The following is an 18,576-nucleotide window of genomic DNA, read 5'->3' on the forward strand; positions in this document are numbered from 1 at the left end:
GTACACACTCAGATTTTTGTGTTATATCTCCATAACATAAAAAATCTATTCAAGTTAATCCTTAAATAAACAAAATTGAAATTTTACTTATATTAAAGCTGACAATGCAATTTAAAAGTATTCCATTAAGATTTAAAGTACACTTGTATTTCAAGAATCGTTTGTGGGACATCCCCCTGTCGTGGTCAGCCATTTTTGTTTTCTCTCTACCAGTATTCCGACGCGCTCACTAACCCCTATATAAAACCCGTAAATCGATCCCGCGACCCACACGCGGTCACACCTAATAACGACAACAAACGACAACACGTTAAATACAAGGAAAAGTTAGCGACAACACAAGATATGTTATTCAGTTCAGTACATTAAAATGAATACTTCTACCAAGTTTTATGAAGATTGGTGTAAAAATGAAGGAATTAGAGCAATATGAATAATTCTGAAATCGGCCGCTGGTCAACTATAGATCGAGTGACAACAGGTTTGCCGTGACGGTATACCGACAACACATTGTAACATCGAAAAGGTTTTAAAAACCTAACGACAACAGAAGATATGTTATTTTTGTCATACTATAATACATCTATGTACAAAATTTCATTAAGATTGGAATAAAAATAGAGACTTTATACCTGTTTTAATGTTACGAGATCGGCGACTGGTCAAGTTTATATCTAGTCCGCTAAACCTGCCTATATGGTTAGGTGTTTTTTTATTCATTTATTTATTTTTTACCTAATATATAGTCAACTCGCGGTGCCTCTTAAAAATGTGAAATCGTAGGACAGATTTGGCCTACGCTACGTCAGCGGTATATTTCTAAGATATCGTCCATACAATGCCGGGAAAACGTACACATACCTATTCATTGGGATCTTATTTACTCCACTGCCCCCCATGTTACATCCCATTTATGAAATTTAACAACTCTGCACAATGAAATACTTCCGAGACCCTTCTATTTCACACATTTGTAATGGCCGCCGTATACACATTTAGTAGAGCAAATGGTAGCCAATCAACGTCGCTTCCAGTTTTATTTTTAAAAAACCACGTGTAGTTGAGAGATAAACAAAATGCAAGCCAGTAAGAGTTTTTATAGTGAAATTATGGTTGACACACACGACAAGTTGTCAAATATTCAAATTGAACACGACCATTGCTGGTATCGCATCACTTTCGCGATATTCACGTTGCATATACATGGTAGCATTGTTAAGACATTATCAGTCTTAATATGATATTAAGACTGATAAAGACTGATAAACCTGTTTATTGTGTTTTTCAATCATCGTGGATACTTCTGTATATTTAAAACAAAAATGTAAATTTTAATCAAAAATTAAAAAAAAAACAATGATCTATCCGACGAGTTAAACCAAAAGAGCATTTTTTAGAAAAACGATATATCTGACCAGTTAAAACAAAAAAGCATATTTTGTTAAAAATATCATTAGAACAATCACACATGTACATCAAAGTTACACCAAAGTTGATTTTGTTTCCATCATCAGACACATGTAACATCACCTACCATCATTTTTAAGGTATAATATAACTATATAAAGGCATTTTTCTACATCAAGAACAATGATACCAAGGATTTTCCAAACAATCCAGTAATTTGATGCATGCACTCATCCATGGATATCAAAGACATAGGTTCAATATATGCATTATTGTCAAAAATATCAGAATGAACACAAACTTTCAATTGAAAATCTAATTAATGCAATTTACCAGGAAAATAATTTACTTTTGTGCAACACATACAAATTATGTTTCATGAGAATCAAATGATAGAAGGATTGACTGATTGCAATTTTGAAAAATTCAGTTGTCAGGTTTTGACTATAGCTTCACTATCGACTTGCTTTAAGCAAATGGTATGGATGAAATGAAAAATGTTTACCGATTCATGATTCTGTATCAAAAACAATGTTCAAAAGAAATGATTGGCACGATATTAAGTGATAAAAAAAATCTTAATGCAGACTAGTATGGACATTCAGAAGCAACCGTTACATGTAAATTCCAAACAAAACAGTCTCAATATCATCACCGACAGTTAAATAATGAATATCTGTGTTGTTTCTCTTTTGTGAAATTTCAATCGAGTCCTATCTTGACTGATTTGTGGATATCTTGATCGCTTGAATGTCATCTATTCTCATGTCCTATGCAGCATTAGTGATTTGCTCAAATTAATGTCAACAAGACGACAAAAAAGATCAACATAAGATTCATCATTTTCGGCCTCGATAGCCGTGTTTGACATCAAACTTGTTGGGCCTCGCCGAACGGTAACAATCAAGACACCCATAATCGAAAAAAGTGCTGAGAGTGAAGATTTCGAGAGTGAACAGATGAATGTCAACAACACGAAAACTCGAAAAGGTCCACAAACCTTTCATTTTCGGCCGCGATCGCGATCAAATAACATCAAGGATGCTGGGTCACTATGGACGTTCATCACTCATCGTCCAAAAATCAAATGTTAAAAGTTCAAAAACATGTTGGTAAATACGATTGTTCCCTCAGTTTTTTCTCCTTACCCGCCATTTTTGCAGTTAATTCATCTATATCAGACAAAACCTTTACTGTCTCCCTTTTCGCAATGTAATTCAAGCGTCTACAAGCGCCGGTAAAGCACTAAATAAGTCGGCTGACGGAAAGATAAATCCGGATATTTTTTGACGAGCGGTCGCATTTTTTTATATTTTTTTCTCGAACCCGAAAAATTACATGCGCTGCTCCCGACGAACTACATATTAATTTGGTGTTGCCTAAATTTCATCAACTAAACGAAGCATTGTATCGGCGAACGCGCCGATGCTTACCTTTGGCCTATGCGTACTACGTCATCAGAATTCGACGGTCATTTAAATGTGTCAATTATTGCTACGCTGGCCCATAAGTGTCGTAAAAACATCGAAAATAACACCAGTTTTTGCGTTTCATGCAGAAGTTCTGCAGTGTCCAATTTTGTAACGAGATCGTAGTATATCTTTTAATTGTTTAATTTGTGAAACATAAACCATGCACGTACTTTCCAATCTGTTTGGAGAGCAACGTCTCCAAGACGTTCATTTAGCTGGTATAAAACATCTTAATTGATTAAATAGATAATAATATAACTTCGCTAGGAGTTGATGTTGACAGACATGCCTGATGCCTCATTATACAAATGTAGGTCACTATATATACTAACCGCTTCAGTTCAGTTTTGTTGACAAATCAAAGCTGCGTTTTCATTGGTCGCCTGAACCTAGCCGCATCCAATCACAATTTGAAAGCAAAAACACCTGTTCTGAAGTGAGATATGCCAAGGGTAATAGAAAGAGAATCGGACTAATACCCTTGGCTAGCGAAGTTGGGTTTTTATATGTTTAACTTTTTCTTCCCGACAGAGTCTCCACCCACTTCCGTCACATGATATGTTAACAAAGCAGACGATATCTTTGTGTGTGATTGGGGGTCTATTACGATAATTTTATGGGTGTTAAAAAGGGGTTATCAAAAGAATTATGTAAATTTTGGTTTTATCAACAACTTATGATAACAGTAAGAATTACTTATCATACGAATCATCCTAACCGAACAAAAATCACGACAGCAATGCTAAAGAGCACTGTCATCAAAACATGGCCTCTATGACCCCATTATGACCCATGACGTCGCGTTTGACCCGGATGTATTTGATCGTCAAAAACTGATGACCGTCGAAAACACAACACGTTGGGATACATGTATCATATGTGTAACCAGAGGACTTAATTGGTACCTCCCAACACCGAGAGAGTAGAACGTAAAGAAAGAAGATAGAGAGAAAAGATGAAGAAGAAAGTAAAACATACAAACCATGGTCAGAAAATTTCCACCACACACCTGTTCACAACCAACACACATAAACCGACGACGACTACACGGGTGCCAAACCGGAAACCGGAAATAGCAGATGAATCTAGAGTGGAGATAAAACGGAGCTCAGGAATCCGGAACGTATCACACATGTAATTTCTATGGTTGGATTATCTTTTATTACAGTTAACTGTAAAGCCACGTGTTTAATTTTCTTTATTCTATAAAGTTGGTCCATTTTTACATTAAATACATGAAATATTTCCAAATAATTAGTACATACGTGTGCATGTAAGCGGTTATATGAAGTATCCACTGTGTGACCCAGATTTTGCCACATGTGCGCTTTAACATTCTCGCATTCTACGACAGTAGTGCGGCTATAGCTATATATAAGGTCTGGAATGAATCATTGCCGTGATATGATTGAAACAAAACAAAACAAAAACATTGTCTGATTAAATGTATATTACTTCTGTATATCCTTTATATTCCCTTGTTTTATAGTGATACTCTTTGGGCAATTCTCATTATATTTATATTTATCTAAAAATAGCATCCCACTGAATAGATGAATTTCCGAACGTGTAGAACACACTGTCGCTGTGTATGGTGAACCCAGGTTCTGAGGTCCAAGGTTATGTTAGGAATAAATTTGGCAGCTTTACATAGAGAAGGCCATTGAATGATAGAGACTAAAAGGCCATGGAAATGTTTAGGATATATATTTATTAAGTAGATTTAATAATGACTCAACAGGTACATGTATAGGCCCTTCCGTATACATATTACACCTGTAACGTCCCCATCTACCAATAAATTGATGTGATTTATGACCTCTCAGCTTCCATCACATACGTCTGGTCAATGAATCCCTATCTAGCCACAGGTGGATACACTACACTGGAAGAAAAAGGGTAGGGGTCATAAATACTCACCTAATTAAAGCACAGAGGCCCAAGTTAGCAATATAATTAAAATTAGGCTTGTAATTTCGCACCACTAAGACATTCTACGTATACGTTGGATTAATTAGATTGCCCAATATAGAAATCCTAAGGTAACAACACCGTCAATTGATGGCTTTAGAGAGCGGAGGTGATTCAGTAGTCACAGCTAAATAGAAGCCTTAGACTTGACTAGAACGGACTGGAAGAGGCCTTTGTATACCCCAAATGTATTACCGTAACAAAACGTGCCATAAATTGGTAACACCAACATTCACAGTTACAGTTACTGCCCAACTTTCAATGGAAATTGTCATCAAACTGTTTCACTTAATTATCACTTTAAAAGTCACACGCAACAACACCTGCAGTTGAATACAGGTAACTCAATTCTTAAATAATACTGAGTAAAACTCTACAATCTGATATAATTATGTCTTATTATTTTTTATCTTGAAATGGAAATAAAATCCAAAACTTTTCAATGGTGGTTATTGTTAAGTAACTTTTGAAAAAGAAGAAAAGTTCTTATTTGTGAGAATTATTCCTGGTGAAATTAGAGTCGTTAAGAAGGTATTCATCGAGTATCGAGCCAGAGTCTCCTCTTTTTTCCGTTTGTTAGAATTACATGAATTACATATAGTTTTTCGTCTATACTATAAGAGCTTTGAACACTCGATAGTCCGTGCGCGGTCTGTTCGTTTAACTTCGTCAAGTCTTCAAATACGGCCATCATGCTTCCCTTCAGTAATCTACTGGCTCGGATAACTTCACGTTTTTTGTGTCTCTGTACAAATTTGACGATGATATTCCTTGGCCAACCACTGGTGAGCTTCTCAAGTCTACGGGCGATATCAATGACTCTACTTTTTTTAATATTTTTTTTTTTAAATGGAAAAAAATGTCTCCAATTTTCAAAGAAACTTTCAATTCCTTATTCACGGACGAAACACGCTCAACACAGTTTTCCACAGATTATCTATCTGAATCGTCGCGGAGATCGGGTATTCTTATACTGTTCTTTCTTCCAAGTTGTTCAAGGTCATTGTATTGTCTTTTAAGATCACTCTGTGATACATGTAGCACAATGATTTTTTACTTTCTGATTCTTGACGATTTTTTTTAGCTCATCATTGCTATTTTCTAGATCAAAAAAGGAGCTTCCAGTTTTTCAATCAATTCTCTGTTTTCTTTACGAATGTCGCGTTTTTGTTTAGATATCATATTATCTATGGAGTCCTTGCTAATCAAAGTCTAAAGAATACTATAAATGTCTGATAGACTGTATTCCACAGACGATTTCTCACTACGGATAGATCTTCCAGTCTTGGTTGTCCCGGGCGTTCTACATTGTTTAGCATCTCCTTTGTGACATTGTAATATTTTAGATATTTTCATATAGTCATTTAAAGATGCTCCACCGCCGACAGACCATAAATAATATTCATCATTTGAACAATAATTGGTGTTTAATCGTTTATATGTATGTCTAATTAACACAAAAAGTAATATAAAACAGTTTGTTTTGCCTTTGGTGCATGCGCAATCGGTACTTCATTCCATATAGGATAAAGTGGCATGGATTTTTTTCGGGATGCAATTAATTCTTTTTTATATTTTTAACTTAAATAAAATACGAAGCTCAAGCTTTTCAATGGTGGTAATGGTGTAAAGTAAGTAGCTTTTGTAACTGAAGAAAAATACTAAATCGTCTGCTCCTGTTTTTGATAGTGAAAAATACCATTTGTCAGCGGTGGAGCACATCTTTAATTAATTTACTCAAGCTAAAAAGAATATCGAAATGACAATAAACTAAAATCTATTCATCAAAATTGAAAAATCCGGACGGTGATCTAGTAGGTATAGGTAAGACGGAACAATTTAGACCACTTAACATTCGAGACATCCAACAATGATATTCTTGCTGGATAGTGACATCCACCTCAATGGTCGTAGGGTGTAGAGCATTACAATACAAAAGTGTTATTCACTCGGTCGTAAGAGTAAACTTACAGTGATCTGAGACGTGGTAAGTACAACATGATGTGCCTCCAGTATTTCAATGTGGGAACATCCACACCGCCCTATTACATATGTATTATTACGGTAGGGTATGAAATATACATCCACAAAATCGAATACTCAGACCAGCTCGTTGGTAGAATAGTCCTTGACTACAAATGTTTAAATACTTACAAATAAAGAAAGTTCCGATTGTCCAGTATCTCCTGTGGTCAAGGACTGGTCACTGTAATGATGGGAAAATGTCTTAAAATGAACACGTATGTGGCTAGTGACCCGAGCGTTCGACTGCATCAGCCATTTCACAGTTAAAAACTCCGGCTTTGTACAGTATGGATGTACAGTGATACATTCACGTACAATAATTAAAGGAAACACGCGTCAAGGACGACTGAACACGTAGCCATGTTATCAGGATGAAATAGGATCTCTGCGAAGGCTTTGTTAGAAGGCGTTTATAGAGGTAGCTTATAACATGCACAGTAAACAGAAAATGGAAAAAAGGATGAATGTATGACGTAAAAACGTAGATTGGAATTGACTAATCAGCTTACATTCCATCACTGTCCGCGGGAACATATCTACAGCCTTTACAATATTATTGAAATATGAATATAAAGTTTATTTTTACTTTCAACTGATAAAAAAATTAAACAGTATTTAATTAGGATCTTAAAAATAAATACAATTGTATTTCAAGAATTGTGTATGAGACATCCCTCTGTCGAGATAAACCATTTCTGTTTGTTTCTCTCTACCTGTACTCCGACGCGCTCACCTACCCCTATATCTGGTTTATTAGTTGACACAAATATACATAAAAGCATAATACAGGTGTTAAACAAAATAAATACACTCTTTCTACCATCCACTCATGATCATCACCTGTCAAAACGTGTGGAGGGAATCGCTATCTTCCACGTTAATTAATGAATAATTCATCTTACATGAGTGGCTATATAAAACGACTTTAATAACTTGAAATACCAAATAATTTAATGAGTTTGATAAATTTTATATCACATAGTCACGAGTGTAAGATTCTATTTATCATATAGCTTTTATTAATAGAAATATGAGTAAAACTTTAAGCTTCGTCTCTATATACAACAGTAGATATTCGGCTTGGATGTGACGTTTCCGTCTACTGAGACATTCATGCGACGTAATATATAAATAATGACATCAAAAGTACATGTGACGACATAAAAGTGTTATTAAATATGTGTCTTACGATATGTGTGACATATGACATGACTGGACAGGGTAGTTATGTGATAATTAAGTTTCTGCCCCGTTACTTTAACGATATTTTGATTAATGAGAGCACTTTTTAATTTGTTTTCTAATTTCATTACTTTCAAAACAGACAAAAAAGTTCTCAATTGAATTCTTGTACGGGGAACATCTTTAAGAAGACTTGCTTGAAAGCCATAAATAGCATAATCAGGTACAAGAGTATCCCCATATTGCCATATTCAACCTTCGCCCAATGTCCTTATTAAAAATCATCGTTTACACAACACAACTGTTCACAAACCGATGAGCCGAAAGGCTCAAGAAAAAAGAATAGAATACTTCCATTTTCTACCAGATCACAATTACAGGCCTATAATATACAATTGTAAAATTTTATTTCTTTAATTTCAACCAAAAAGGAACTCAACATATGTACCTAGTTCTTGATAAAACATGAAATTTGGAGATTTTTATCCTCAAATACACTTTAACAGTAATTCAATTTTTCAAATGTGGTCGCTTTATGAAACCCCAACCTTTCTGGCGCATGATTTAATGTACCATATAGTTCACATAGGGATTTGATTTCGTTTTATGTTAACCATGCTTGTATGGAGCAATTCCTCCAAGAATATATTCTATATTTACACTCACACGACTTTATATTTATATTTTATGCAATAAAATCGTCATTTGAAAGTGACGTAATCATTCAATAAAAGTCGGTCAAAAGTGGGAGGAGCTTACTCAATTGAACAGCGAATGATGACTCTTAACGTAAGATAGAATTATTTATCCGCGACGAAAAAAGTTCAATATTTTAGTGTAAAATAAACATGATAAAGTAAATTTCAGAGATAATTTTATTTAATCAGATTAGAACTTTAAATAGGTATTCAATTTTGCTAACAGTTAAAATATAGCGTAATAACATAAAGAATTTGTTCTCGGCCACATGTGTGAACTCGGTGACCAGTATTGTGCAGCGAGGCGAGGCTGACGCACGTGTACACACTGGAGTTTTCCGAAGTTGTCAAAACACCAGTGTTCAAGTAGCTTAATTTGTTTGAGATTGTCGTCTGACTTGACGATATAACATCCTTCGGAGCCATGTGATTATATAATCTACGCTTAGATCCATCGCTATCTATAGATGGAACAACTTCACTTGTGTTCGATGGATACAATGTATTTGTGGTGACGCGTTACTGTCAACACATGGATTACTAGCGGTGCATGTTTTATAATACGCATGATTAAATTATCAAAGAACAAAGACAAGAGAATATGTTTATAACTGATCTAGCTCTGTCAGAGGGTCTCACGCCCGTCAACCCCAAAGACTCGATCGTAGGACACAGACACAGAGGTAATGTTTACATTTGACATCCATCATTTTTAACAAAAATGAAAGCACTGCACGTCGCCCGGTCGGGATATTTTTCCCGTTTCTTTATACAATTGTTAATTTTAAAAATGTGTGTATCATATATAAATATAAAACATATATGTATTGTTTACATTTTCCCCAAATTCTATGAAAAACAGCAATATACACGCAATGTTACGTCAAAATGTAAACAAAGCCATGTGTTTCTTTTTAAAAAAAAAGTAGCCCCTTTACGTTGCAAAGTAAGTACTTTCAAATGACGATGCATAATATATAAATAAAAAGTCGTGTGAGTGTAAACGCGCCCCATAGAATATATTCTTAGAGCAATTGCTCTATACAAGCATGGTTAACGTATCAATACAAGCATGGTTAACGTATCAATATTTGAATTTCAATATTGAAATAATTTCCTTCATCTAACAGAGGTTAATCGCGGTCTTGATATGTAATAAATAAGCCATATATATATTATTGGTTTGGTAACCGATATTAGATATCTTGATCGTGTTAGATCGCAAATATTCCAACACATCTTGCGAACACGAAAACAAATGTGTTCGAACGTAATATTATTACCTGCGAACGAAATATTGATGCGTTCCAATGAAAACAAAACAATGTTTGATTGACCATTCTGCAATTGTTTATTAATATTATTTTGGTTTTGTAATTAGTCATTAAAACCGGTTTTGTGTTTACGTGAAAAAATACACTATGTTTTCATTTATAATTATTATCCTTAACCCTACAGTGTATATTACAGTTTATTCGGATTTGTATTCTACATCTCAGTATTCAATAATTTGTATTAAAACAGTTTTTTTTTTTGTTTTCTTAAATTGGCTAACTAAATAATTGGTCACAGATTGTTTTTGCTGATATACAATTAGACACAATCAAATGAAACTTTTGAACAAAAAAAAAACAAAATGTATAAATCCGAATATGTATGATGTCTAAAAGTACATAGAATGAATTTATTTCTGTGAATATAAATAAGCAATAATTTAATACAATGAAGCTGATATCATTGAAAATAAGAGAAAACTTTATTGGGTAAGGTAACATGTTACATGTATAGGGTGAAGGCCAAATCAAATTTACATCATGGTAACGGACATGAAAAATCCCCCTTGGGGAATAACCAAAATACAAATATTCCAAATCAAGTGCGATATTTCCAGTTAATGGTTTTTAATAGGATTGTCAAAATCAATTTTTTACACTATAACGCTTACCCTATGTATGTGTCTTGAGATGTCTCTGTAGGCTGTTTGATTGATTAAACGACTTACCACAGACATAACATTTAAATGGTTTATCTCCTGTATGTGTCCTTAAATGTCTATGTACACTACACGGAAAACTAAATCCCTTACCACAGACATCACATTTGTAAGGCTTCTCACCTGTGTGTGTATTACGATGTCTCTTTAAGGAACCTAATGTACTAAAAACCTTATTACAGACATCGCATTGTAATGCATTCTCTTCTGAATGTGTCATGAGGTGTGTCTTAAGGGCAAATGGCACATTGAACGCCTTACCACAGACATCACATTTGTATGGCTTCTCTCCTGTATGAGATCTGACATGTGTCTCCAGTGTATTTAAAGTGCATAATCGCTTACCACAAATATCACATTGGTATTGTTTTTCTGATCGGGTATGTGTCTTTAGGTGTGTTTTTAAGTGGTCTAATTTCCTAAACATCTTTGTACAGATTTTACATTTGTATGGCTTCTCTCCTGTATGTGTCCTAAGGTGGATTTTCATTTTGGCTTTAGTAATAAATCGTTTACTACAAAACTCGCATTGGTGTGTTTTTTCTCCTGTATGTGTCCTGAGGTGATTCTTTTGTGAAACTGAATAGCCAAATTCCTTACCACAAATGTCACATTTGTATGGCTTCTCTCCTGTATGTATACGGACATGGTTCCGCAAATAGCTTGAACGACTAAATCTCTTACCACAGACATCACATTGGTGCGGCTTCTCTCCTGTATGTGTCCTTATGTGTTTCTTTAGGTCACCTGAATGGCTGCACTCTTTGCCACAGACATCGCATTTGAATGGTTTTTCGCCTGTATGTACCCTACGATGAATCTTTAAGGAACTTGAAGAGCTTAATTCCTTACCACAAATGTCACATTTATACTGCTTTCCTGCATGTGATCTACGGTGTGTCTTTAAATTATACGTCTTTCTAAATCCCTTACCACAGATATCACATAGGTATGGCTTATCTTTTGTGTGTGTCCCCATGTGTTCCAAGGACCTTGAAGACCCCAAAGTTTTACCACAAATCTTACATTGGTATGACTTCTTATTTGCACGTGTAATCTTTCTTGGAGGTGTAATTAAATGTAGTGTAATTAAATGCTTGTGAAGATTTCCCATTCGACTAAACCTCTTATCACAGTTATCACATTTGTATGGTTTCTCTCCTGTATGTGTCCTGACGTGTCTCTTTAGGTTACTTGAGCAAGTAAAAACCTTACCACAGACATCGCATGTGTGTGGCGACTCTCCTGTATGTGTCCTGACGTGGCTATGTTGATCATCCTCCTCTCCTGTATGTGTCGTGATGTGGCTATGTTGATCATCCTCCTCTCCTGTATGTGTCCTGATGTGACTACGTTGATCACCCTCATCTCCTGTATGTGTCCTGATGTGACTATGTTGATCATCCTCCTCTCCTGTATGTGTTCTGATGTGGCTATGTTGATCACCCTCCTCTCCTGCATGTGTCCTGATGTGGCTATGTTGACACCCTCCTCTCCTGTTTGTGTCCTGATGTGGCTATGTTGATCATCCTCCTCTCCTGTAGGTGTCCTGATGTGGTTATGTTGATCACCCTCATCTCCTGCTGTTTGTAATCCAAGATATCCTTTTAGTATTTGAGACACACTAAATTCTGTACGTGTTACCAGTGACATCTTCTTTGTATAGATAGGCTGTGTCCTTAATAACGGTCTGTTTTGACGGATCCTGTGCTGTTCAATATGTTTTCATCCCGTACACCTGGAGAAAAAAATGATCGAAAACAATAAGTCATAAGCCTTTATATTGGAGAAATTTTAAACCCCAAACCTTGTTGTAGAGTAAGGTCATATTCAAACTTATAGAAAGAAGAAAAGCAATCTGTACTAAAGGTATCTTTCTAATTGTCTTTTCCCATTAGCTTTATAACATTTGAGTTCGGAAACATCTTATTAAGGTGATAAAGACAGTAAACTGAAATCGTCAAGATAAATTAAGACACCGATCGAAAGTACCAACCATGGTATTATTTGTCCCAAATGTATACAACTTTAGAAATAAACAAAGCTGTTAAAATTAAAGAGAAACGATCTATATTACATAACTCGCTCGTCCAGCCATGTCATACGGTCATGTCATAAATATCGTAAGACACATGTGTCATAACACTATCATGACTTCACATGTAGTTTTGACGTCATCAACGTGACATCCGAGTCGAATTTCTACTGTTTCATATAGAGACGAAATTAACATTTTTACTTATATAAATATACTATTATTTGGATAGTGCTTTGTACATTGAACAAAGTATATATCGACACGATACTGAGGCGAAATGTTAAAAAGACCAATTTAAGAAAGTTACACATTACGTATATTCTAATATAGTTATTGAATTAAGTTTTCCAGGGTAAAAAGGAATATCGAAATCACAATACACTAAAATCGATTCATCAAAATTAAAATTCAGGACACTGATTAAGCCTTGTTTATTGCAAAAATAAAAAAGATTATCAAGAAGAAAAATATGGCGTTAACTACACGTATAAATATTGTACATGAAATTTTATTATTTATAACATTATATCAATTTAAAATAGGTTAGATGAGACAGAAAAAGCAACTGTTTAGGTGGGTCAGAACATTTACACCGCCAAACATTCCAGTCATCCAACAATAATATTTTGGCTGGGTAGTGACATCCACATGAATGCTAGTACAGTGTATTTCTATTTCGTTAAATGTAGAGCATTACAATGCTCACTCGGTCGTAACAGAACATTGATGTGAGGCGTGGCGTGTACCACTGAATGCGCTTCCAGTATGTCAATGTGGGAACATCCATACCGCCAATTTATACATTCACAAAATCGAATACTACAACCAGCTCGTTAGTGGGATAGTCTTTAACTACAAATGCTAATACTTACTACTAACGTACTATAGAAAGTTCCAATTGTCCAGTATTTCCAGTGGTCAAGGACTGGGCACTGGTCATTGCTATGACGGAAAATGTCCTAAAATGAACACGTACGTATGTGTCCAGTGACCCGACTTAATTCAATTCACAGATACAAAATAATTCTTTTACTTGTATGTGTGTCAAGTGATGTTTTCACATCTACGTACGCTTCACGTATCATTGAACACGTCATGGGCTAGAAAACACTTAGCCATGTTATCTAGATCAAATAGGATTTCTCCGAAGTCGCATTTAGAGGCAGCTGAACACATGTATAGTAAACTGAAAATAGAAAAAAATAAGAAGAAAAAAAATGAATGTAACAATTGAAAAAGTGAATTACAGTTGAGTAAATTCATAACTATACGCAATGTTATTGAAATAAAAATATAAAGTTTATTATTACTTTAGGCCATTTGGCTTATAAGTTGAAACTTATGTACATACAAATATGAATATATTCTAATTATTCACAAACATCTTCATTGCATTGCTTACCTAGATACTTTATATGGTCATACACTTTTCCATTTTAAGATTTCGGAGTGGCAGAGACGCTTACATCACTCATACATACAATAAAACAGTACAATCAGACAATGACAATGCACATCCATACAAAAGAAAAGTACATTTATATAATGGAAAAGTAAGCCCATATAAAGTTTCTATGTAATAAAATAATGAAGTTTGTGAATAATGTAAAGTAGAATCATACACTGGTAAAAGAGTATAAAATAGCGAAAAAATAAAATAAAATGATGGTAACACCAAATAAAACAATGACAGATGTTAATGAAATAAATATGTCATCAAATCAAATAACGATGAAATCGATTGATATAATGATAAAAGAAAATAATACCATGACAAATGAAAATAACATAATGGTAGAAGCAAATGATACATTGGTCAAATCAAATATTGATAAAATGATACCATATATATTGTTAAGATCGAATCATATAATGATAAAACCATACAATATAAAGAAAACACAAATTCATATAGTATATTTGAACGATACGAGACAGCTTTGGCGTTCCATTCAAATTGATTAGCTATATAACAGATATCTCTTATCGCGACACATTTGAATCGAATTATCGGTTCATAATAAATACGTATATGTATGATTCTAAAAGTACATAAAATGATTTCATTTCACTGAATATGAATACATACAGTATAATACAATAACAGGCTTTGAATCATTGAAAAAATTAAGGATAACCATAATTAGATAAGGTAGTGTTTGAATAATTGAAGGCCATACCCTATTACTGGCATATCATTCATATGAAAAAAATCTCAATATTATTTCAAACACAATAATAGTTCGTTCCCAAACAATAATATTGCGTTCAGACGCAATAATCATTACGTTACCACGCAATAAGTATTTCCTTCCCATGCAACAGTATTCCGTTCAAATGCAATGATTTTATTTTTTCATCCGTTCCCAGCCTCCGTTATTATCCGGTATTACTAGTTGTCACAAGCCTAAGCATGCAGCAGAAAATTCGAAGTGGATCTACATTGAGGCAAGAACAATAGGTAGCCTAGATAAAGTTTGAGAAAAGGAGAAGAAGAAATGTTCCAATTAGGTCCAAGTACCTTTTCAGCACACCCGGACCCTACAGTACTAGTGTTGGTAAAAAGATTAATCATGAAAGATCTCACGCAGTTACAGTGTTTCTCTGGTATCGGCCTTATAAGGTTTACAATGGTATTAACGACGAGTCCTATATATTGTCACCGATAACACAATAGAATCGTCGTTTCCATCCATAGAATTGTTGGTTGTCTTGTAGCATTAACGAAAGTTGACAAAGTAGTGAGGGGCTGATTGATCCGAGACGAATAGATAGACACCGAATATAAACGTACCTACGAAGGATAGACTTTCCACACATATCGGGATAAGATAGACAGGTACACAAGTAAGTAAAGGTACTTTTTGTTTGTTTATCTGTCAATTTTTACTTGTCTCAGGATGGTACAACACTTAGCTTCACACGTTTATTTTAGGGTATTTTCCATTATTTCATCGAACGTCGTCCTCGACCACTGCCGATACTGGATATTTGAGCTTTTCCTAACTTTTTGGCTTATAAGTTGAAACTTATGTACAAACAAATATGAATCTATTCTAATTATTCACAAACATCATCATTGTATTGCATACTTAGATACAATGTACTTTATATGGTGATACTTTTCCATTTTATGATTTCGGAGTGGCAGAGACGCTTACATCACTCATACATACAATAAAACAGTACAATCAGACAATGGCAATGCACATCCATACAATGGAAAATGACATTTATTTAATGGAAAAGTAAGCCCATATAAAGTTTCTATGTAATAAAATTTGTGAATAATGTAAAGTAAAATCATACACTGGTAAAAGAGAATAAAATTGCGATAAAATCAAATAAAATGATGGTAACACCAAATAAAAACAATGACAGATCTTAATCAAATAAATATGTTATCAAATCAAATAACGATGAAATCGATTGATATAATGATAAAAGAAAATAATACCATGATAAATGAAAATAAAATAATGGTAGAAGCTAATGATATATTGGTCAAATCAAATATTGATAAAATGATACCAATTAAGACCTTCCAATTGAATATTTGCATCGGGGGAACAGGGACTTAAAAAGTTGATTTTCTCAAAAAGTAAGAAAATCTAAATACATTATTTTTGCTGGAACACTAAAAATATCATTCTGATTTCAGAAAAGATGGAATTATAAAAATACCTCTAACAGTATTTTTATTATTATTATTATATATTATGTAAGTTAATTATTATTTGATTATCAAATCGTAATGTTTTGTATGGCTTAACAATTGAAGATTAGTAATACATAGTAATACATAGTAATACAGATGAGATCAAAAACCCCGCGAATTCAGTTCGAAGTAGGCATTCTCGTTGGTTTGGATAAAATACCTGAGAAAAGAGAAACTCCCAGTAACTCTTTATTTATCTCACTTAACTCAGCTTCGAACATCCCTTAACTTTAAGGAATTCCTGAACTTAAATTTCCCAAAAGAAAATCATTACAAAAGTTAAGGAAAAATCTTAAGTTAAAGGTAATGATGTAAAGTTAGTAACTTTTATAACTGAAGAAAAATACTAAATCGTCTGCTCCTGTTTTTGATAGTGAAAAAAATACCATTTGTCAGCGGTGGAGCATCTTTAAGTTAAAGAGCCTTCCTTAATTCTGTAATGATTATATATCGAGAATTTTAAGTTATTCCTTAAATGTTAGGAATGTTTATGAAAATAGGCCCTGATATACATGTACATGTCACTAAGTGTGGTAAATTGAGACGTCATTAGTTACCTCTTTGCAATCTCACCAGAGTAGTGGTTCATGAATATGCAAAGTGTTTTATGAATATGCAAGATATTATTACATTTAAAGATATATCCATTTGTGTATTTGCACTCAAAGTTTCGGGTTTTTTTTTATTTTCCTGAATTATAAAAGTTATAAGTCTCGCCTTAATAGAAAATTTGTATAAGTATATTATGGTAAAAGTAAATAACAGCAGCTTAATTATTTTGTATTTATTATAGGTTTGAAATAATTATGAGAAAGGGATATATATTTTATACTATCTTCTTTTGAGTTACCTGGTAAGTACATAAAACCCAAAAACGTATACAACTCAGGATCGTTACAAAAATTAAATATGCATTGAGATAATGAAAATTGAGCGTAAATATGCGGAAAGTCATCTCAAATCTGGACATTTATAAGAAATGTCATTGTATATATATTTAAGTGCAGCGTAACGATGGTGACAGATCCGCCACAATTAAAAACAAAACAAAGATGTTTCAATTGTTTGTGTCAATTTCATTTATGTTTATTACAAAAATATAAACAAAAATTATTATCAACTTTGAATATCAACTCGTACAACATGAGTATCAAGGGGAGATAACTCCGATGTACTTAATCATGCACACACTGTATAGTGGACGAGTACCGATTATTTAACTAATTACTTTTCATTCGTTTGGTTAAGGACGTTAATATTATTTGGGGGAAAATATCATAACTGTTAACATGATAATAAGTAATGAAGTATGCAGACATAAGCAGAAATGCACTGTAATATAAATATTAGAGTTAAAACTACTTCCCTTCCAATACTGACGAGACAAACACTTTTTTACTCTTCTACTTACAGAATAGTAGCTCTTGTGCTTCTAGAAGCTCTTTCCACTATATATGTGCTGGAAGATCTTCTTAGAAATGAGAAGAGTGAAAATCGAGGTGAGCTCAAGAAGCTCTCAGAGAAGTAACTAGTCTAGATCTGATCTATTAGAGTTACTTCCCTTCAAATAACGACAGAGTTGAACTAAGGGAAGTAACTCTCTTAGATTAGACAGACTGCGGTCTACACATTACCTTTAACAGTGAATGCATAAACAAATCGATAACCCATTATAACAAACAAAATTAATTAATTGAGATAGACTGTTAATAAATTATTTGTCCTTATTAGTTTTGCTCATACATTGTACATACATGTGACATTAAAATATACAATTTACGATGAAACGTGTTTGACGTCATACCGATATAGCATTTATCTATGAAATAATAATGATCTGACATTTATATACTTTTGAACAGTTTGGCGTCTAGATGTTTATAATTAATCATATCCATACAGATAACCAACAGAAAATACATCGTAAATTCAGCGAGAAAAGACCTCACAATATGGAGCGTCACGTAGTTGATCATTTTTATACTTCAGAGCCGACATAAAATGGACTTTCGTCGGGTGATACGAAATTTCGTAATCATAGAAATGAAGAATAAACTGCAGCCCGACACATG

The 18,576-nt window shown here is 33.9% G+C and overlaps 1 protein-coding gene across 1 annotated transcript; it reads right to left on the reverse strand.

The window, feature by feature from the left end:
* Nucleotides 1-10,489: 10,489 nt before the first annotated feature.
* On the reverse strand, nucleotides 10,490-13,726 carry LOC138336556 (zinc finger protein 26-like). Its single transcript, XM_069286068.1, has 2 exons — nucleotides 13,670-13,726; nucleotides 10,490-12,264 (listed from the first exon to the last, which is right to left on the reverse strand). The coding sequence occupies exons 1-2, from the start codon at nucleotides 13,724-13,726 to the stop codon at nucleotides 10,702-10,704; spliced, it is 1,620 nt and encodes a 539-aa protein (XP_069142169.1). The 3' UTR covers nucleotides 10,490-10,701.
* Nucleotides 13,727-18,576: the final 4,850 nt, after the last annotated feature.

The sequence above is a fragment of the Argopecten irradians genome, chromosome 12 (genome assembly GCF_041381155.1).
Source record: "Argopecten irradians isolate NY chromosome 12, Ai_NY, whole genome shotgun sequence".
NCBI classification, from domain to species: domain Eukaryota; kingdom Metazoa; phylum Mollusca; class Bivalvia; order Pectinida; family Pectinidae; genus Argopecten; species Argopecten irradians.

Excerpts from the sequence above, each read along its gene's own strand:
- LOC138336556 (XM_069286068.1), bottom strand. The coding sequence starts at position 13,726 with ATGACCAGTGCCCAGTCCTTGACCACTGGAAATACTGGACAATTGGAA. Across the intron at positions 12,265-13,669 it reads GACAATTGGAACTTTCTATA|CCACATCAGGACACAAACAG; the intron begins GTACGTTAGTAG and ends TGATCAACATAG.